At 37.3% G+C, this 22,636-nt stretch overlaps 1 protein-coding gene across 1 annotated transcript; it reads left to right on the top strand.

The window, feature by feature from the left end:
- The first annotated feature begins 3,879 nt into the window (after nt 1-3,879).
- LOC132790940 (uncharacterized) lies at nt 3,880-21,842 on the top strand. Its single transcript, XM_060799700.1, has 3 exons — nt 3,880-4,314; nt 14,827-15,067; nt 19,512-21,842. Exons 2-3 carry the CDS (start codon nt 15,002-15,004, stop codon nt 21,306-21,308), a joined length of 1,863 nt encoding a protein of 620 aa, XP_060655683.1. The 5' UTR covers nt 3,880-4,314; nt 14,827-15,001; the 3' UTR covers nt 21,309-21,842.
- The last annotated feature ends 794 nt before the right edge of the window (nt 21,843-22,636 follow it).

Below are 22,636 nucleotides of genomic sequence, written 5' to 3'. Positions count from 1 at the left end.
ATAAAATATATCTTATATTCTTAGTTTATATTGACAGAAGTTTGCTTTCTTTGAATTTAGCATTCTTTGGAATATTTTCAATATAGTATTATATCAATTCACCAAATTTAACATTTGGTATAATTTTAGTATTTTTGTGGTATATTATTGTGGTATATTTTAAAATTAATATCGCAACTTATTGCTTTCATTCATAATGTGTAGCGGGTAGCTTAAGTCGAGCGCACTTTTTATTTGTTTTTGGGTATGAAATTGAGCTTCTCAATTTTGAATTCAATTTCATTTTATTGGTTTATATTGACAAAATTTCATTTGTGGATTTCTTAAATTTTTCTGAAGAATGTTTTCTTCTGTTTACTATTTATTTTTGGATTTCAAATTAAGTTAATTTTATATATACTTTAAGAAAATTTCACATACTTATATTGACGGAAATGCGTTCGTAAATTTTGTTCGACCTTTCCTAAGAATATTTTTCTTACTATTTATTGTTAGATATGAAATTCAGTTATTCTTATTTATATTTTGAATTGATTTCTTAATTTGTATTGATGGAAAATTTTACCAGAATCTGTTAATACATTAAAGCTTAGAATTTAGTCTTTACTCGAAATGAAGTCCTATTTTATTTAACATGATTCATATAATCCGTATAATGCATATAATGCTGAATCCTGAAATATATTCATTGAAAACTTAAACTAAGATTTCGAACACTCTTTTCCATAATCATGACAAATTTAATACTTAATGTAATGCTCAAACTTAAAATAATATTCATTTCATCATTTGAAATTCTTCAGCTAAACCCTAAATTTAATTTACTTAGCGCTTTATAAACAAAGTAATTTTTGAAAAGAGTTTCCCCCATTACCCTCTGCTCATTGCTCTGACAAATAATTTGGGTAACCTTCAAGAACTGTGTAGAAAACGCCCGCATTTGAGTGTCGCATCTCGCAATTCAAATTTTGTTGTGCGTCACACACACGCACAGAAAAATGTAAACATAATTTGATTAGCATGCCGAGCACGTCCCTGACCCAATTCCAGCAACGATTCCGATTCCGAATCCGAATCCGAGCGAGAGACTGAATTCGATTCCGTTTTGAATTTCGAGACTAGCACAACACACAAATGCTGTTGGCAGGTAGAAGCGTCATCAAAAGTTACACCGAGTGTATGTGTGTGTATGTGAGTGAGTGTGAATCACACCGGATCCGGCGTGCGACAGCTGCAACAACAAAGCAATAATAATAACATGTGCCCAATGCCTTTAATGAAATTGAAACCAAAACTCAGCATGCGAAGACGGAACTTTCGATTTCTTTCGATTGTGTCGGGTGTGGTCTCCTCTGCATGGTCTCCTCTTTTTTCCCCTCCTCCTACCCCCTCTTTTAAGGGGCATTTCGAATGCTGTCATCGCTTGGGCAGCCACAGCTTGAGCGTTGGGCAAATCCGCCAGCTCACGCACAAATGAAAGTTCATTGGATTCGACTTGCGGTCTTCTTGTCAGAGCTGTAACCAATTGACAAAAAACACATTTCTCATATTTTTTATTTCACTTTTTTTTTTGGGCATTTCAAATTTGGCTTGCAAATTCGAGCTGCGCATTTTCATTTTATTTCTCTGCCTTTTGCTTGAATATTTGTGCCATTTCATCACCCCAAATTGCGTCGATTGGGTACTTATCAAAGCGTTCGAGCTCTGGCAAATTGATCTGCAAATTATTGCTGGAAAATTGGGACAAAGTTGTTTATCTAATTGATTTAATTCGCAACTCGCAACTCGCGCATTGCCATTTTGTCGACAGCTTAGGACATGGCAAATTAAATGGATATCTCAATATTTGGAGAGATTGTAAAAGTGGGAAAGGAATTCAGCAAAAGTTTCCTAACCACATGTGATAATTATGCATTATTATAACTTTGCACCAAATAAATTATTTAGTTACTTCAAGAAAATAATTGTTTATGGCCACACAACATTTATAAATAAACTTTAACTTTTTCATATTTCTCCAAAATGAAACGGTTAAAATTACTATTCTATATTTATAAATTGCATAAAATGATTAAATTTATTTAAATTTCGTCTTTGCTGTTTTCTTCCTTTTCACTTGCATTTGGTAAACAAAAGACTTAGGCGACAAACTTGCACTTCAAACACTTTTAAATAGGCATTATATTTCTCATATTTGTCCGAAATTAAACGTTAAAGATTACTAACATTTTAAATTTATTTGAAAATCATTTTTGCTACTTTCTTTCTTCTCACTTGCATTTGGTAAACAAAAGATTTAGGCGACAAACTTGATAAAAAGTCAACCCCAAATAATGCATTTCAAACACTGGAAAATAAGCATTATCTTTTTCATATTTCCACGAAATTAAATCAAGGTATAACTTAATTCTTCTCTCTTAAAGTTTTTAAACGAAAGACTTAGGCGACAAACTTGCTAAAATCGCAATGCCCTTCAAATACTTTTCAATAAGTATTAAATTTTCAATAATTTTAATTTCAAATTTATTTCATAACCATTTCTTCTGCTTTCTTTCTTCTCACTTACATTTAGTAAACAAAAGACTTAGGCGACAAAGTTAAATAATGGAAATCAAACACTTTTAAATTGGTATTAAGTTTTTCACATTTCTTAAACGGTAAAGATTACTATAATTTATTTACAAATTGCATAAAATTCTCAAATCAAAAGACTTAGGCGACAAACTTGCTAGCATTAAACAGTAAAAATTACTTTAACTTCAATTTTATTTGATAATTTTATTTGATATTTGGCTGCTTTCTTTCTTCACACTTGCATTTAGTAAACAAAAGACTTAGGCGACAAACTTGTTAACAAGTCAACCCTAAACAATGCACTTCAAACACTTTTAATAATGTTTAATATTTCTCTAAAATTAAACGGTAAAGATTACTTTAATTTCAATTATATTCGATAACCATTTTTGATGCTTTCTTTCTTCACACTTGCATCTGGTAAACAAAAGACTTAGGCGACAAACTTGCTAACAAGTCAACCCTAAACAATGCACTTCAAAAATAAAAGCAATAAATAAGCAATTAACTAATAATTTACGATTGTTTTTTGTTGAATAAAATGAAATCGATTTTGTTAAACTAATTTCTTTATATTTATTTCTTTCAATGCTCTTAAGACAATGAAATGAAAAGTCTTTTGGCTAATAATTTATTTCCGCTAGATGTCAACAAAGGTCAAACGATTAAGGTGATAATTTAGGCGAGTTTCAACACAACTGTTTATGCGGATTGTAAACAATTTAAAGATGTGCTTATTATATCATTAACGATTGCATAACTTGCGGGCCATAATTTAATTTTCCAATGCATTGGCCAGAATAATAAGCGTGGCCTATTGGCAAGCCGAAAGACAAAAGCCGTTAGGAGTTGGTTGTTGGTGAATCAGCCGGATCCCTTAGTGAATAACAATCGAAATTAGGCAATCGCTACTCGACGTCATCAGTTACCTTGACACGATGCCGCAGTCGCAGTCGAAGCCTCAGTCGCTTGCCAAAAAGCAGAGAGAGAAAAAAAAAACAAAGCCGAAAGCCCGCAGAAAGCGGCCTGAAATGAAAAGTTGAAAAGTTGCCACAACGGGTTCGGGTTTGGGTTTCGGGTTCGGTTCGCCAAAAAGAATAGCCGAAAATAGCATATTTTGCATTCAACAACGAATGCTCTCAGCAGACACTCACTCACTCACTCTCTCTCATTCGCTCTCTGTCTCTCTCGGTTTCGTTGCTCTCTTGGCAACGGAGCGAAGCGACCGAACAAGCAACAAGAAAGGGGTCAAAACTTTCACGCGATATAAAATCTTGGTTAGCAATACGGCCGGGCCGCATTTTCATTTCAACTTTTGAGTGCGACGAGTCAGTGTCTGCTGCTGCTCTTGGCGTAGTTACATTCGAATCTCAATCTCTGAATCCGTTCAAACGGAGACCGACTCGTCCTCTGAACACTTTTTTGCATTTGCAATCATATTCGCGTCTCGAGCATCGCATCGCGTCGTGTGTGCTTCATCAAATTCAATTTGAATACTACATATTTATTATAGTGTGCAACACAAAAACACACGAGCAACTTTGCATTTGCTCTTGGAATCATTTTGTGCAACCAAATCGAACAGCATTCAGTTTCAGCCAAAGCTACGTGATCAACGCTCTACAATTTCGCCGTCGTGCCATTCGCTCCCAGTCTATCAATCTCATTCTCAATCTCAATCTCACTGAAACCAGTTCGATCAAGGGATTACAAAACGCTAGGGATTATCAATCATAGCAGGTAAGATCAACCGAAAGAAAGTAAAGAATGTGAAGAACAATTTATAAGGTTACAAAATATTGTGGAAATATTTTGAATGCTGTTCATTTTGAAGAACCGAATGAATGAACAATTTATAAAGTGTGGAAAGTTGATGATAATCCTCAAGTTAAAGTAACTAAAAATATATTATTACAAAAATATTACACACTTTACTTGAGTTGTTATTTCTTTTGATGTTCAAGCATTTACAGCAAATTTCGATATAAATATTTGTTTTTTGTATAATGCACAAAGAAATACAATTACGAAATCAATGACAAATTCACTATTAGATATTTAAAAAACAAAAGTTCGTTGAAATAGCTTAAACTTGAATCAACTTGACAAAGAATCACTAGAATATATTTCAACATACGTGCCACAAAGAAAATTTCCTAAACCAAAAACTTCAATTAATAGTTATCAGTAAAAAGAATAGAAAAGCTTAGCAAATACGTAAATTCTTAAAAATAATATAATACAAAAATAAATACTTAATAGTTGTCAGTAAATAGAAGCTTTGCATTTGATTGAAATGCATTTAAAGTACTAGGTAAAAATTCTTCAAATTAATATAATACAAAAACATACCGATCTTCAATAAAAACTTATTCTACAAATGTACCAAAAATATATCGAAAAATACTAATATATACCAATGTTTGGTACATCGATATAGTACTACATTTTAAATATACCGATTTGTGAGTCGAAGCAAATAAGACGTTCTTTTGTCATATAAACAAAAAGTTACCCGTCCATCCTCTCATTATAGTTTCATTTTAAATATTACGTAAATTCCTTAAATGAATATAATACATAAATAAATATGTCAAATATGTTTAAAATATGAATATAAATATATTGAATACCCGTAAGCGGCCGATTTAAAAGAAGAGTTACACACAGTTAGTCACTCATTTATAAACCCACTCTATAGAGCATTCACACCCCACTCACTAGCGTGGCAAATGCCGCAAACTGGCCATAAAAAAAGACTAAATAGAAGTAAAAAAGTATAGAAAAAGTGAAGCGCAGAGAAGAAATGAAGAAGCTCCATTTGCGCACAAAAGCGTTGCAACATTTTTGGCTAAGGAAAAGCAAAGTGTTTTCGGTTGATAGAGGCAGACTTCAACTGGCATATGATGGATGTATACAAGCATACATATGGTACATATATCATCTAACTACTACTGGTATTATAATGGTTGGAGTATATGTTTGTTTAAAGATTTGCCTATTATATTGAACGCGAGGCAGAAGAAAGCAGGAAAGCAGCAGACGCTTAACTTTCGTCGAGTGTTTTGATGTTGCTGCTGCTTTTTGGCTTTGGCGTGCACTACGTGGAAATTATTAATAACAAAAGAGCAGTACTTACTACACACACACACACTACACACACACACACACACATACTTGAGCAGCCGCTGAGGCGTGAAGCAGCGGCATTTGAGACTTTTTGTTCATTAGTTTAATTTGCATAAATCATTTTGGCTGCCACCCGCCGTCGCTTAGTTCCAAAAAAAGAACTGGAACTACAAGTGGAACTGGAACTGGAACTGGCATTAAAGCTGCAGTTGAAGCCGGCGCAGTCGCAATGTATATGTGTGTGTGTGTGTTGTTCTCGTCGAATGTTTGGTGAAATTTCATCGCGTTTCGCGCGAATGAAAGTCTGAAATTGACTTGTGCCGCTTCTCAGTTGTTGCTGGTTGTTGTTGTTGGTTGTTGTTGGCGTGGTTTATGCGCTGGCCAAATAGCAAAACAAAGCTAGCATAACAGCATAAAGATGCAACTACTTCGAGAGTGTAGTTTTCCATACTCACATCGCACTCTCAGTTCAGTGTGTGTGTTTGATTAATCTTGCGAATTGCTTTGTTCAAAAACTGCTCCACTTTGTGTGGCGCACATGAAAACAATTTCGCTGCAGCTAGACAATTCGTAGTTACTTTCGTAGCTGCTGCTACTGCTGCTTCTCTGCACGCGTGCATCGAGCTGCCAGCCAGCCAAGTGGGTTGCGCATACGCAGCGTTGGCCCGCTCAGTAGCTGTTGCTATTGCTGCTGGCACTTGTCATCTGCCCAAACATAGCGCTTGGCAATACTTTTAATTGATTCCACAGACATACAAACACACACACACACACACACTCGCTCACACACACACTCTCACACACACACACTCGCTCACACACACACACTCACACATACGTTCGCTGGCTGGTGAAAGAAGCTGCGCCAGTTGCAGCAACGATATAATTACTGGTTTACTCGTCGCTGGCTGTTTGCTGCTTGCCTTGTTGCTGCCTTGCTGTTGCTGCTGCTGCATTGGCGACAATTTTAAATTAACGGCAATTGTCTTTGCCGCCTGCTGCAACACATTTTTCACAATCAAATGGAGAAAAACTTTCATTGCAGTCGCAGCAACTGGCAGAAAAACATCTTCAGTTCATGAGACGCTGCTTAGAATGCTTTTCATACCCGGTACTCATAGGATAGAAGGGTATTATCACATTGTGCTTGCAGAAGGCTTGTGGTATATTTTGTACAACATTCGATATACCAAATATAGCCTTCGCAATATTTTCAGTATATTTGTAGAACATGGTTTAATAAAAATATGGATAGCGGATGACCTCTATGGTATATTTCAATATAGTACTATATCGATATACCAAATGTAGTTTTCAATATATTATATTTTGGTATATTTTACCTCTATGGTATATTTCGAATGTTGTACTATGTCGATATAGCAAATTAGCCTTCAATATATTTCGGTATATTTTACCTCAATGGTAAATTTCGAATGTAGTACTTAATCTATATACCAAATGTTGCCTTCGGTATATTTTAGTATTTTTGATATATAGTTTGGTATACTTAACTTCTATGGTAGAATCCGAATGTAGTTCTATATCGAAGTACCAAATGCATCGTTTAGTATATTTGCGGTATACTTTTGGTATATTTGTAGAATATTTTTCTATGGGAAAATGGATAGTGGGCGACCTCTATGGCATATTTTGAATATAGTAATATATCGATATACCAAATGCAGTGCTTGGTATATTTTAGTATTTTTGCTATATATTTTGGTATACTTAACCACTATGGTATTATTCGAATGTAGTACTACATCGAAAAAACCAAATGTATCCTTTAGTATATTTTAGTATGTTTGCGGTATATTTTCTGGTATATTTGTAGAATATGTTTTTTATGGGAAAATGGATAGCGTGTGACCTCTATGGTATATTTTGAATATAGTACTATATCGATATACCAAATGCAGTGCTTGGTATATTATAGTATTTTTTTGGTATACTTGTAATATATTCGTATAATATAGTTTTATGTGTAAATGAGCAGCGTGAATCTTTTAGTATTTTTTTCGGTATATTTTTGGTATATTTATAGAATATGGCTAAATGTATATCGTGTATCTCACAGTCGAGCACACTCCACTGCAGCTTTCTTACTTGCTTCGCATTCCTTTGGCAAGCAACAATTACGCAGCAAATCTACTACAGAAAGTAGATAAAGATAAAGGGAATAATATGTGCATTATACAATTCGTAATTACAAAGCGAATAATAAACCATAATTATTGTAATGGAAAAATGGTGTAGAAAACTTGCACGAATTGTGTTGAATTGATTTCAATCAGGTGCATTGATTCGTTCTCTAATCAATTCAATTGACACCACAAAAACTCATTTGCACCCGCCAGCTGCTGTTCAAATTTTTTGGATTTAACTGAAGAAAATAAATGTGGAAAATCATGCAAATCAATTGGGCTGCTTTTGATTGCAAAGCGAGAGTCGAATATGAATGTGAGTGTATAAGTGTGTGAGTGCATCCACTTGCAACTGTGGCAGCCGCTGACAGCAATTGTAAAGAAATGAAAACCACTTTCTTTGCATGCATGCCACAAAATACGCCAACACCAGAGCGAGGCAGAAACTCTGAGCAACTGTGCAACCCAAGTCAAGCAAATTGCATGCGTCGCTTTTTTGTGGCAAGCCAGGCAAGCGGAACACGGCGGCGTCGGCGTCGCCAGCGTCGCCAAGAAATTGGGTCACTAATTATTTCAGAGCAAAATGCAACCGGCCCCCAGTTGGCAACGTTGCAACGTTGCAACGTTGTCGAAGACGGCTAACGATGCGTTGCGAGGCCAACATCGAGGATCTGCCGAAAAGCCAGTTGAAGTTGTCTCTGCTTCTCTCTCTCTCTCTCTCTCTCTGTTCGCTTTCTTCGTCTTTCTTCTTTCATATCCGCTGCACATGGGCAGAAAGTGCAAGCCCTTGAGTTTTTACTTTCATTGGGCCAGAGAGTGGGAAAGAGAGAGAGGAGAGAGAGAGGGAAACCGGTTCTGCAATGCTGCATGGTCATGTCCAAGTGCAAGTTCCAAGTTCCAAGTGACCAGATCCAAATGCATTTGTGGCCATGTCATGACTCGCTTGCAATTGGACGCTTTGGCGAATTTCGCTTCGTCTCGATTCGTTTCGTTTACCGTTAAAAGAAATGGAAAGTAAATGGCTTCAACAACAACAACAACAGCAAACGAGGGGAGTTTTAGCCAAAGGAAAACTCTGAGCGGGGTTGCTTGTAAATTATGTTAATTGTCTCGTTTCTGTTGGGGTGTTCAACAACAACAACAATTGCAACAACAATAACGTCAACAACAACTGCAATTGTTGGCCAACATTAGCGGTTGTTTAACTCTTGTTGCTTATCGTCGCTTTGATCCTGACTAACGGCACTTTTTTTTGTTTTTGTCAGCCGCTTTGGCATTTTGAGCGGCATCTTCGAAACGAGTTTTTTCCCCCGCTGCTTTTTTCGCTCTTTTTGTCTCCTATTGTCAGAGTTGACAGACGCCGAACGAGGAGAAATCTAATGGACCAAGAAAGTGATTAGCTGCCAATTTAGCTTGTAACATGTTTAATAATATGTTGAGCATTGCCATTGAGTACTTTAAAGGCAATAAAAGGGAATCAGTTGAGGTTTGACTTCATTTAAAGCTCTGCTTGGCACACAAATTGAATATTTGGTTAGAGTTAATTACAAGTAAATTACTTTTTGAAATTCCTAATAAACTTTTCATTATATCAAATTAAAATAGAATTTTAAATTAAACACATTTTATTTTCCCTCAACATATTTAACATTTCGTGAATATTAAACACAAATTCTAATAGTAGTAAACTGAGAAAACTTCAGAATTATTTACCTAAAAAAATTGCAGACAATAAATGGTTTCTACCTATGTCAAAATAAGATCAAAAGCACGACAAATTACTATATATAATATTTTTGATGCTATATATATATATATATATATATATATATATATACTATATATCTACTATAATGAAAAGAAATAGAATCTGTCAATGTCACAATAAGTTCAATATTCAAAGTTATAAGTTGACATATCCATATATGAAATGATTTTAGATAAAAAGCACCTAAAATAAATAAACAATAAAAATAATAAAATTATATAATCAAAACAGGAAAAGTTTAGAGTGTGGGAATAAAGCAAAAATTTGTGTTTTTGTCTATATTTGTTCATTTTATTATTATTATTGTTAAAGAATAGATTACAAAAAAATTGATAGGCTACCGTAAATTTATTAGCGGTAGCTGCTTTGGCCTTTGGCTATCTACAACTTATTCAATTAATTAATAATGTTATTGTTGAGTAGAATATTACAATGCCTTTAAAATAAAAATAACATATTAAATCATTTACATTTTTTTTTATATTTCTAAACTACAAAAAAAAAATTAATTAATAATCTATCTGCTTATTAGGTTTTAGTATTGATTGCATTAATAGACTTTAGAGACCTGTTTTTAGCCTAAAACTAAAAGTGAATTCATTTTAATAATAATATAAATGTCTCTAAAAAGTTATAGCTGCAATGATCACAAACTTCAGATCTCTGCTTAATTTTATGAAGTTTTAAAATAAATGTAAGTTAGGTTGAAAAACAATTACCTCAGTGAGCACTAATACCTATATATAGCAACCTATTGAAAGCATAGTTAAGTTAAGTATACGCCCAGATGCCCGCCCAACTTGATGCTCCATTTAACACACACATATACAGTCACACACACTCAGACTTATGCCCACAGGTGGCATATCAGCTAGACTCATAGATCGTTGCAGGCGAACGTCAATTTTCACTTTCCCTAACTGCGATAAATGCGTTATCATGTCGTTGTCGTCGTTGTTGTTGCTGTTGAGCTACGCATATGCGAAAATTTTCACGAAAAATGAGTGAATGGAATGCCGCTGCTGTTGTTGGTGTTGCTGTGTCCGCCAGGCGCCGTTGCATGCAACAATTTACTTTCATTTGTGGCGCAGACATTGTGGGCCTGCGGGCGCCTTATCACTTTTTTAATTGTCGCCAACTGTCGCGACTGCGACTCAAGTTGAGTCAAGTCTGCCGGTGCCCAGCTGAAAAACGCTAGCAAAAAACTGGAGCATAGAAAACTAATTGTTTTTGCTCTATTTTACATAAGCGGGCGCCTTGCAAGTTTGTTGCCTAAGTCTTTTGTTTCTAGCAAATCTAGCAAATGCATTTACCACATTTTTGAGCGCACATAAAATGTGAGAAGCAAAACAATTACAACAAACTTTCCAGCCAGTTTAGTTACATAAATAATTTTTGCCAAAATTGCCAAAAATTTCCAATGCAATTTCTTGTTGTTGTTGATTTTTATGAGTTTGCTTAAAGCGCATAAATTGCTAATCTTATGGCTGGTTTAAAACGTGGTCAGGTTAAGAGTCAAATTAGAGGCACATAAAACGAAATCGAAACTGGCGCAGCTAAGATGAGAAATACCTTTGTGGAAGAAGCAACAAAAAAAACACGTTTAAAGAGCTCTCTTCAGAAAACACAAATTGTCTGTCAGCTGCCGAAAAAAAACAAAAACGTTACTTAATAACTATAAAGAAAACAGAAGAGAAGCCGAGAAGTGAACTGAGGCACATACCACACAAAAACGAAATGAAACGTAAATTGCCCCTTCACTGTCAGCCAACAACAACAACATCAGCAACAACAACAAATACTTTGTGGTTAACATTTATTTTTATTTCGCGCGTTTTGCTGTTTGCTTTTCTTTGGCGTTAACAATTTCACTTTCACAGCATCCAGCGCAGCGAAGTCAGATAGATAGAGATATATATCTATAAAGAGTTGTTGTCTTGCTGTCCGAGTGGAGACATGTCTTTGCAGTTAATTACGCACGGGGGCTTCAATTTCTATGCCACAATGGCAAATAATATCGATCATTCACAGCTTGCTGCTGCTGCTGTTGCTTTTGCTGTGGCTGCAGCACCGTTACATTTTCAAGGCGTTATTAAAAGCACAGCACAGCCACAAGTTAGTGAAACTTTTACCCACCAATCAACTGCGACAGCAATCGAAGTGCTGTTGCTGCTGCTGCTGTAAACAAAAACATTCCAATGGCATCGACATCAACATCAACATCGAGTTCTGTTTTGTTTAACAAAACTTGATGCGTGCCCATTGTTTGCTCAGTTTAAGGTTTGTCTTTGGACTTTTTGGGCTTTTGGGTTTCGGGTTTCAATTTCTCACTCTCTCGCATCTGTGTCATACGCAAAAATTTGTCTATCTTTTTGGCGTGCTCAATTAAGCAAAATGTACAAGCAACATTCGGCCGGACATTTGTGTTTGCTTTATGTTTTTGTTGGTGGGGGGATTTGTGAAAGCGTTCAATTAAATTAATGGAACTAAGCAAGCAGCTGCCAACGAAATAAACTTAACGCATATTTTTGCTTTAATTGACAAGGCGACGACAGAGATTTGCAACAGACTCGAATTCAATTCCCAATTCCAAGGAACTTTACGTGCTCTGCAAATATGCAATTTAAGTTTTCGCGCTTGGTGCGTGGTTCAAATCAATATCCGGCTCATCTGATGCCAAATTGTCGGTCATCAGTGGCCAAGTAAATTATCAAGAATTAGAACAAATCGAGTGCTAAAGTGCAGTGCTTGGCTCTGTGCTCCATGCTCTGTGCTGCTGACAGTGGTTCACCTAGTTTCCAATGAGGAGACAGTTGTTGAAGCAGCAGCAATTGAAGTCGGAGTCGCAGTTGGAGTCGGAGTCGCATCGATTGTCATTTCAATCAATGGACAGCAGAAAGCAAACAAACAACAGCAGCAACTTTTCATTGCATTTTCACTTGTTTGTTTGCATCGCAGCACACACAAAAGCGTTGACTGTGACAGTTGCATTGCACCCTTGTTCTCAAGCTAATTAGTCAGGAAGCTGATGTGTTGACTGAAAACAAAAGTTGCAAGTTCGCAGCTGCAGTCTTTTGTTTTGTTAGCTTGGATAGCGATAGCGATAACGATATGTAGAAATGTCAGTAAACAGTAATTTGATTGTGTTAATTATAAAAAAAGAAAACAAAAGGCAACGGCAGCTTCAGCTTCAGCTTTGCCCTTATATGAGACAGAGACAGAGATGAAAGACGAAAGCTCGCTGGGAGTGAGCGCGCGCTTGGAAACTTTCACTTGCCAGCAACAATAACAAGACAGCACAGCAGTTACACATAACAACACAATCACAGTACACAAATATTGAGGTGGTAAAGTGGGTGTAATGAACCTGTCGCAGCTTATGCAAAAAAAAAAACAAACCAAAACGAAACTTGACCAAATTTTGTTTAGTTCATTGGGTCTAGGATAGTGTGTGTGCAGTTCGTTGTGCTTAATGTGCAGCTTAGATAAGTCATCTGAGCAGCAATTAGCCAAAAAAAGGTAGTATACGAAAAATTTCGCTTGGTTGCTAATTGCCAAGTTTGTGCCTTAAGTCTTTCGTATGCAAATGGGAGACAATTTGTTGTTGGGTGAAAATTACTTGACTCTAGTAGTAGGAAGAAAGTGAAGCACAAGCACAAGCCACAAAGCACCGTTAAATGAGCAGCCCACAATACACTATCACACACACACACACACACAGACAATGAGTAGCCCCATTCATTGAGGTTCTTTTTGGGAGCATTGCGTAACGAGTCGCTTGTGGTTAGGGTCAATTCACAACCACAGCAACAACAACAGCAACTTCGACGGCGACGGCGACTGCGACGTCGCAGCGTTCGTTACTGTTTCAGTGGGTTAATGGTACACTTGCTCAATGCTGTCGCTGTCTCTGCTGCTGCTGCTTCTGCTCAACGTTGAGGCTCAACTTTGAAGCCGGTTTGCGCGCTCGACGCGTCGATTTATGGCGAAGGCTTGTTAAAAACCCATTTACATGGCCTGTGTGCTTTGGTCGGTGCAATATGCTTTGGCTGCTGCTTTGGCTGTTGCTGCTGCTGATGTTGCCATCTGTAAAAGTAAAACTGACATAGCTAGTACAACATTCACCCAGCCAGCCAAAAATATATAAAAGTTTACAACAAAAATCAAAGAAACAAGAGAAAAAACAACAACAACAAGCAACAGCAACAAACAACAAAAACAACTCAACAGTCAGTCAAGTGAAATGCGACGCAGACGCCGTTTACTTTTTTTTCTTTCTTTCTTTCTCTTACTCATTCTTCTCTCTCATTCTCTGTGCACCAAAAGCGGCAGCCGGCGCAGTCAACTGAGCTGAAGCTGTGTGAAAGCTGCGTCTCAGTTCAGTTCAGTTCAGTTCAGTCTTGAACGGTTAGCAGACGAAGACGCAGGCGCAGCACGGTCTTAAAAGTTTTCAAGAAATCCGAGTGATCCACGTGAAATGTTCAACGCATGTTAACGCTATGTTAATGTTAACAGCGAGGCTGTAAAGTAAGCTGCTCAAGCAAACAGCAAATACAACTGTGAATACTACACACACACATAGTAAAAATACCACTACATATGCAACGAGATATACAAATACAAATACAATTTAATGGGGCCCATAAAGTGCGGCCAGCCACTGTGAAGAAAACTTGCGACTTGCGTTGGCGTTTAGCTGTTGTTGTTTTTGGTTGCTGCTGTTGAGTGCAGCTCCTCGTTCGTAGTGTTGTACTGTTATAGTGAAAATAGAAAGTGGTTCCTGTTTGCTGCGCGCGGCTTTTCATTTACTTTACATAAAATGCAGTTTCGGTGTCTCTGACAAAACAACAAAACAACAAAAATCAAGTGTTTGTGTGTGCGAGTGCTGCTCAAGTTATGAGCATTAAACCTTTTAAAGACAGTCATTAATTTGTGTGTATTTCAGTGGCAACAAGAGAATAATAAAATACAATTAGCAAGCCAATAAATAGTTAACAATTTGATTATATAATTATGCATTTTAGAGAAATTGCATTAACTCTTCTTCTCTGTGACCTTAACATTATGGGATAACATTATGTCACAGCTGTTAAATGAACAATGTTAATACTACAAATGTTCAATACTCATATATTTTCATGCAAAACTTTGAAGTGAATTGTGTTGCATTGTTTACCCTTGTTCCCCTTTCTTTTCTGCTGCTTACAGATAGAAGTGGAAGAGACAGACCAAAAAGATCAACAAACCTGAGAAGAAAGCGGCAAACGAAGTGAAGAAGCAGAAGAAGAAGAAGAACAGCACAAATCCAAAAACTATTTTTACTTGCAACACACAAAAGACGCGGCTATATAATCGAGCAGATTTATATAGCATCGGCGCTAAAATGGGACATCTTACACGACACAGTTGCCTCTTGGCCCTCGCATTGTGCCTGGTCTTCAACACACAGGTAAGAAAGAGAGAGAGAGATAGATCAATAGATCAATACAAAGAAGAAAGTGTTTGTGAATTTTTTACAACCTCCAAAATGCAGATTGATCTATTCGATAGCCAATCAATATGTGTGTGTGATTTCATTTCAATTAGGAAACACAGTTAGAGCGAAGCCGCATTTTGTGGCCCACTTCGGATCGAGTCGAGTCGAGTTCATTTCTTATGCAAACCAAACTGATCTAGCGGATCCATCTGTCTGTTCACTTTCGACGCGACACACTACCGTTTTATCAATATCAATTCGAATGCAAATCAATGCGAGTGTCCATTGTGTGGCATATTGATGGCGCTCAAGCTCAAAACAACTTCATCCACGATGAGCTGTAATGCTAGCGGTACAACTGAGATCGATCTACGCACTAGGCAAAAAGCAAAAAGAATAACAACAACAAAAAAATGCTAAAGAAGTTCAGCAATAAGTGAGACAGATCAGTTGCAACTTGCAACAGTTGCTCTGGCAACAGCAACAACAACAACAACCACAACTTTAAACGGCACTTTGCTAATAAATGTAATTAGCAGCAGCTAAAGCCAAGAGAGCGATAGAAAGAGAGAGAGTTAACAGGATTAGCCAGTGCTTAACAGTGCAGATTAACATGATCTGCTTAACAGTGCTTGATTTTAGTTTCTTACTGTTAACTGCTTAACATAGGTAGCTTTATGCCACTTAACAGTGTTCGAGGTCGTCAATCAATGCTAACTTTGAACTGCTTAATGGAACAGCTTAACAGTGCTTGCTATTAAATACTTAACAGTACTTGCTCTGTGCTGGCTGCTTAACAGTGTTTGAGGAGAAAAGGAGAAATGAGCTTACTTGTAAGTGCTGAACAGTGTTTGCTTTTAGTTAATTTCTAATGATAGCAGCTTAACAGTGTTTGCTTCTTGTTAGTTGCTTAACAGTGTTCGAGGTTGTCAATCAATTGAATAAATGTGCTAACTTTTAACTAAACAGAGCAGTTAAACAGTGTTCGCTTATAGTTGTTTTACAGAGTTTGCTATTACCTGATGAAAGTGTTTAAGATGATCCATCAAAAGTATAAATATGTTAACTTTTGACTGATTAACAATGCTTTGTTTTTAGTTGATTAACAGCGTACTCTGTACGTGAATGCTTAACAGAGCTTTGCTTTGTATGAGTTGCTTAACAGTGTTTAAGGTCGTTAATAGAAAAGGTTTTATACAGTCAATTAACAGTGTTTAAGATCAGCAATCAAATGTAGTAGCTACTTAACAGCTGTTGAGGTCATCAATCAAAATATAAATGTTTTTACTTTTGACTGTTTAACAGAACAGCTTAACAGTGTTTATTTTATTTAATTAACAGAATTGAAGATCATCAATCAAAAATATTAGTAGAAAAGCTTAACAGTGTTTCATTTAGTTAATTAACAGCATTTAAGATCATCAATCAAAATGAGTAGATGCTTAGCAGTGTTTAAGGTCTTCAATCGAAAGTTTGAATATGTTAACAAAGTATCTTAGAAGTGTTTCTTTTTAGTTAATTTATAACATTTCTGTTAACTACTTAACAGTGATTGCTTTTACTTCGTTAACAGCTTGTAAGGTCGTCAATCAAAAACATGCTAACTCTTAAGCACTTAAACTGTTAACTGCTCAACAGTGTTTATTTAACATGTTTAAGGTCGTCAATCAATACATAGCAAGAAAATGTTAACTAACTGTTATGCTGTTATCTGGTCAACAGTGTTTATTTATCATGTCGTCAATCAAAAGAAGTAGCTGCTTTAACAGTGTTTAGGGTCATCAATCAAAAGTAGAAATACGTAAACTTTTTTGTTAGATTTGTATTGCATATTTATTAGTTGTTGTTTTGTTGGACGCGCTTTCGTTTGAAATGCATGGCTAAAATGAAAATGTATTACTTTTCCATATGCACACACATATGCGAATATGTAAATCAATGCAAGCTGCTGATTTATGCGGCCATTTAAGCGGCATCAATCACACTGAGAGCTCGACCACAACGAGTATCTCTGCTAAGCGAGAGATGCAATCGCGTCACGGAAAACTCAAGCTAACTGGTTGCAGCTTCTGCTGCTGTTGGTGTTGCTGTTGCAGCTGCAACTGCGTGTCTACGGCTCTCGTATTGGGGCAGCGAAATTGCAGTTATGCTCTGATTTGTACCAGTTTTGACTTTCTTGTTTATGGCGCATTAATACATCGAGATTGCTATATTATTCATTTATCGCTAGTTCTCTCTCTTAGCGCCGAGTGAAATGCCAGACCAGACACCAAGTGGAAAAACTGCAATCCTCACTCCACACACACAAAACGAAAATCAATCCAATTGACTTTGTTTCAGAATATATAAGACACATTTTTAACACATTGGTTTCAGTGTCTCTTCTTTTGATTCGGGGATTTCGTTTTGGTCATTTCACTTTCAAAACCAACTCACGACATTTTTCATCTGTGCTGGACGACAAAAGGTTCAAAGAGAAGAAAAACACAGAAGAAGACAACAACAAAAAATCTACAACGTCATCGGCATGTCATGTGCTTTGGCTTTTGTAACTTTCGATTTTCGTTTTGGGTTTTACCTTCGCGTTGTCTTCTCTCGAGACGAGATTCAAGCTCTGAGCTCTGAGCTCAGAGGCAGCGTTACATCCGCTTCCCGTGCACAGCCGAAAAAAGCCATCAAATTATGAGCCAAATGTGAAACGGGAGTGGAGGAAAAAAAATAAAGAAAAAAGAAAGTGAGCCCGCTTGATGACAGCGGGAATTATCGAGGCGGGGGGCCCTTAGCTTGTTTCTTGTTGCTTGTTGTGTCTTATGCAATAAGCCCTGCCTTGCCTCTTTTTTTTATTATTGTGCTTCGCTCTGGCTGCGATTTAATTTCAAAATAAATAAGCTGAGCTTAGCAATTTTCAACGCTCCGGCACGCTTCTGTTGAAAGCCCCCATCCAAATATTTTGACTCGAATTGCATAACTCCAATTAAATGACAAAGTATACTATAGTATATACCATATATACTAAGTGGTATAAGCAGGCAACGAAGCGTTCGTTGGCACACAACTTTTCCGCAATCCCAAAGTTAAAACAACATTTTGCAGATGTTGATAGAGCAATAATCGCTGAAGTAACAGTTGAGTTTTCGAAATTGCTTTTACAACCAACTAGTCCAACAAATTGCAGATGCCAGCTGAAGCTGAAGCACTCATCTCTTAGATGACACTTTAATTTTGAAATCATATCTGTTGCAATTATTCAAAACTACAATAATAAATATTTGTGAGAGATGTCAGAGCTGCTTTATCTCAAGTGACAACTTAATTGTTTTCTTGTGTAATATCAGTAGCTACAAAACATTTTTGAAAGTATTTATGCTGGAAAAGTAGGGCAGAAATTGCACATGATTGAAAGTCAAATGATAGATTTATGATTTATTGTATAAGAAGAAATGTTCATAAGGATTTTCATAGCTTCTACATTTTATAAGGTTTATAGATACTGTAGAATAATATATTGAAACATTTTTCTTTGAAAGTTATATTTCTACATTTTTGTAAGGATATAGGTACTTCTATTCTACAAGATCTGTCTTTGAAAATTGTTCTTTTGTAGTTTTAAAAACTTGCTGAAGATTTAGTAGATATTTCATATCAATATATTTTATATAAGACTGATAAAATCGATGAGTAATAACGTAAACTTAATAAGAATGACAGATCGTCTATGAGATGCCCGCTACCTATTATGAATAAAAACAAAACAGTGCGGTATTAATTTTAAAATATACCAAGTTAATATACTACAAAAATACTATAAATATGCCAATGACTATATTTGGAATGTTTATATAGTACTATATTCAAAAATTAATATACCGCAAAAATACTAAAATATACTGAATGCTATATTTGGTGTATTGATATAGTACTACATTGAAAACATACCATATACTACTAAAATATACCAAAGCAACTAAGTTCATACTTAAGCAGATATTAGATACCAATATTTGGTATATTGATATAGTACCATATTCTAAATATACCATAGAGTACTAAAATATACCAGATTGCCAGCCAAAGCAACGAAGACCATGTATAATCAGATATTAGATACCAATATAAGTAGTATATGATCATATGAAATACAAGTTATACCATATCTTACCATATCTTAAAGGTCAACTCCTTGAAAAAATTTGCTTTTGACAGATCTTTGATATACTATTAAAAGGTGAACCACGATTATGGGTTCAGATACAAATTGAGTAACCATTGTTCAACATTTGTCAGCTATTCGATAGTTTACTTAATAATTTAACATAGCCAATTTATAAATTCCTACCTTATCGATATATAATAGTACAATTCATATGTATCAATTCATGTGTTGATTAAACCTAAAAACATTTTCATCTTCTTACAGCATCTGGCGGTGCATGGCGATGCGTCACACATTGAATCGGCAGCGCTGCCGCTGGAACACAGAGCTGGCTACGGACCACCGGCGCCCTCACCCATCTACGGAGCACCACAGGGACCACTGAGCACCGGGGCAACCAACGATCTGTCCGAGGAGGCCTGGCCACTGGCGAGCACCAACGACAGTCCACAGATCAAGCATCTGCAGGTGCAGTGTGAGAAGACGCACATGCGAGTGAACATTGAGTTCGATCGTCCCTTCTACGGCATGATCTTCTCGAAGGGCTTCTACAGTGAATCGCATTGTGTGCACATGCAACCGGGCACCGGACATCTGAGCGCCACCTTTGAGATCTTCCTGAACAGCTGCGGCATGAGCAGCTCGGCCAATCACAATGCTGCTGGCTATGGAGCGCCAACGCCCTCGGGCAGCTATGTGGAGAACACGATCATCATCCAATACGATCCATATGTGCAGGAGGTGTGGGATCAGGCACGAAAACTGCGCTGCACCTGGTACGATTTCTATGAGAAGGCTGTGACCTTCAGGCCCTTCCAGGTGGACATGTTGCACGCTGTCACCGCCAACTTCTTGGGCGACAATCTGCAGTGCTGGATGCAAATCCAGGTGGGCAAGGGACCTTGGGCCTCCGAGGTGTCGGGCATTGTGAAGATCGGACAGACGATGACCATGGTGTTGGCCATCAAGGATGATGAGAACAAGTTCGATATGTTGGTGCGCAACTGCGTCGCTCACGATGGCAAACGTGCTCCCATTCAGCTGGTCGATCAAAACGGTTGCGTTGTGCGTCCCAAGATCATGAGCAAATTCCAGAAGATCAAGAACTTTGGCCCATCCGCTTCCGTTGTGAGCTTCGCATACTTCCAAGCCTTCAAGTTCCCCGACTCGATGAACGTGCACTTCCAGTGTGTGATCCAAGTGTGCCGCTACAACTGTCCCGAACCCAAGTGCGGACCTGGTCTGCCAGGCGGTGAATACGGACTTCCTCAGCTCGGCGGCAACGGACTGTCCGAGGAGTATGGACCACCAGAGGCCTACGAACGCAACGACTTTGCCTTGGGCGGTTTGCCACCTGCAGCTTATCCCGATCCTCGTCACCCAGCAGCGGATGCCAGCGGCGCTTACTCCGAGAATCAACCCGATGTGGTGCCCTCGCCTCAGGCACAAACCTCAGCGGTGACCACAGCCGAGTCAGCAGCGGGCAGCGGACCAGCCAGCTCACAGGCGCCTCAACAGCAGCAGCAGCAGGCACAGCAACAATCCCAGCAGCAGCAGCAGGGCAACAGCAATGAGCTGGGCATGCCACCACCACCGCTGCCTGGCCAGCCCGGACAGTACAGCACTGTGAAGCGTAAGGATGATCTGAGTGCTGGCGGCAATCTGGTTTCGCTGGGCGGACGTCCTCGCTCCGTTGAGGGTTTGGATGATTTGCGGGGCGTGCGCAGGCGTCGCGACACCATGGAGATTGTGGTTAAGCCACGCATCTACAAGAGGAATGCCCAGGAGATGACCGATGTGAACACGAGTCGCATCATTCAGGTGGTTGCACCGGGTGATGTGAACTTCGCCCTCAACAGCAATGCCAGCAATGAGACCGTTGTCATACAATCGGCGCGTTCGGCGGATGCGGAAACCATTTGCATGTCGGTGCCCAGTTTCGTGGGTGGCCTCGTGATGCTGCTGCTCGTCTTGGCCGTGGCCTCTCTAGTCGCCGCCTTCCTCTTTGTGCGCGTCCGTCACTTTGATCGCAAGGGTGCGGGCATGGCCTATGTCAACTAAACATCCTCACCTTACCTCTAACTCATCCATTAGGTATCATTATTGCACCATCAGAAAACCAAATCAGTTTTATGTGCATCATCATCTCTATCTCTATCGCTTTTTGCTCCCTCTATTTATTTATTCTTTTGGTTATTTATTCTCACTCTTCTATAAACTTTCATCATCAATCCAATCAATTCCAAGGTCGCCTTATCTTATCACAATTATTTAGGTTTAATCGGTCAAGCGAAAAAGCAAAAAAAGAAAGAAAATGAAACGAATTCAACGAAACTGTGACGTCATTTCTCTCATTGTCAGATTTGTTAAGTTTCAGTTATATACATTAATATATGCTATCGAAATTACGCGTAGAAACAACAAAAGAAAACAAAAAACATGTTATCATAAAAGGCACAGCGGCATTAATGGAAAAGCTGAAAATCGTTTACAATAAGTTAATATAGCAGATGTATATATTAAATTATTTATTTATTACTTTATCTGATAGCTGCGAAATAATAAAAAGTTTACTTTTATTACAAAAATAAATAACTTATCGTATTTCTTGTATTGGGTTGGTTTATCGTATTTCTAACGTTGGGTCTTTTTACGATATTAACAGAATTGATAAATGAAACTTACTGAATACATATTGAGAGTTACGATAATAGAATAAAGAAATAAATTATATATTCAGTAAGTATAAAACGCGTCTTATCGTTTTCAATTGCCAGGCAAAACTTTTACGATATAAACATGGTATTTTTTTTAAATAACTAAATAAATGACATATTCAATGTATGTAGTTACTGTTAACATATGTATTTATCTACCAAACCAAAATCGATCTAATAACAACTGCGTTATAGTTTCTTAGTAATCGCTTACGATATTCGTCAATTTGATAAGCGAAACTTTTACGATATTTGCTATGATAACGAATAGACATTCGTCGAATTGATAAGCAAATCGCTTTTCATATTCACATGGGATTTGTTTGGGTTTGCTGATAATTTTGTGGGGACTTCACCATGCTATAATGTTATCAATTGCACATTCAATAAATATACACATAAAGTGCATGTTGTTTATGTTCGAACAATGGTCTAATAATTGTTTAATCGCATTTTTTACATAGAATTTTATTACGATATTCGACGAACTGATAAGCGGAACTTTTACGAGTTATTTTTGCTGATAATATTTCAGGGGTTTTACCATTTTATTCTTGAATTGAATAATGGAATATATTAGAGTGTAGAATATCTATTTTTTTTACTATTGCTCTAGAAGAAACAAATCAATATCGTGTTACTTTTTACGATATTCGCAGTAGTGATAAACAA

Source organism: Drosophila nasuta, chromosome 3, assembly GCF_023558535.2.
Source record: "Drosophila nasuta strain 15112-1781.00 chromosome 3, ASM2355853v1, whole genome shotgun sequence".
Classification (NCBI taxonomy): domain Eukaryota; kingdom Metazoa; phylum Arthropoda; class Insecta; order Diptera; family Drosophilidae; genus Drosophila; species Drosophila nasuta.
Note: the sequence above shows the minus strand (reverse complement) of the source record. Positions and strands in the feature narration are given on the sequence as shown.

Coding starts and splice junctions, on each gene's coding strand:
- LOC132790940 (XM_060799700.1), top strand. CDS start 15,002: ATGGGACATCTTACACGACACAGTTGCCTCTTGGCCCTCGCATTGTGC. Junction 15,068..19,511: donor GCCTGGTCTTCAACACACAG/GTAAGAAAGAGA, acceptor ATCTTCTTACAG/CATCTGGCGGTGCATGGCGA.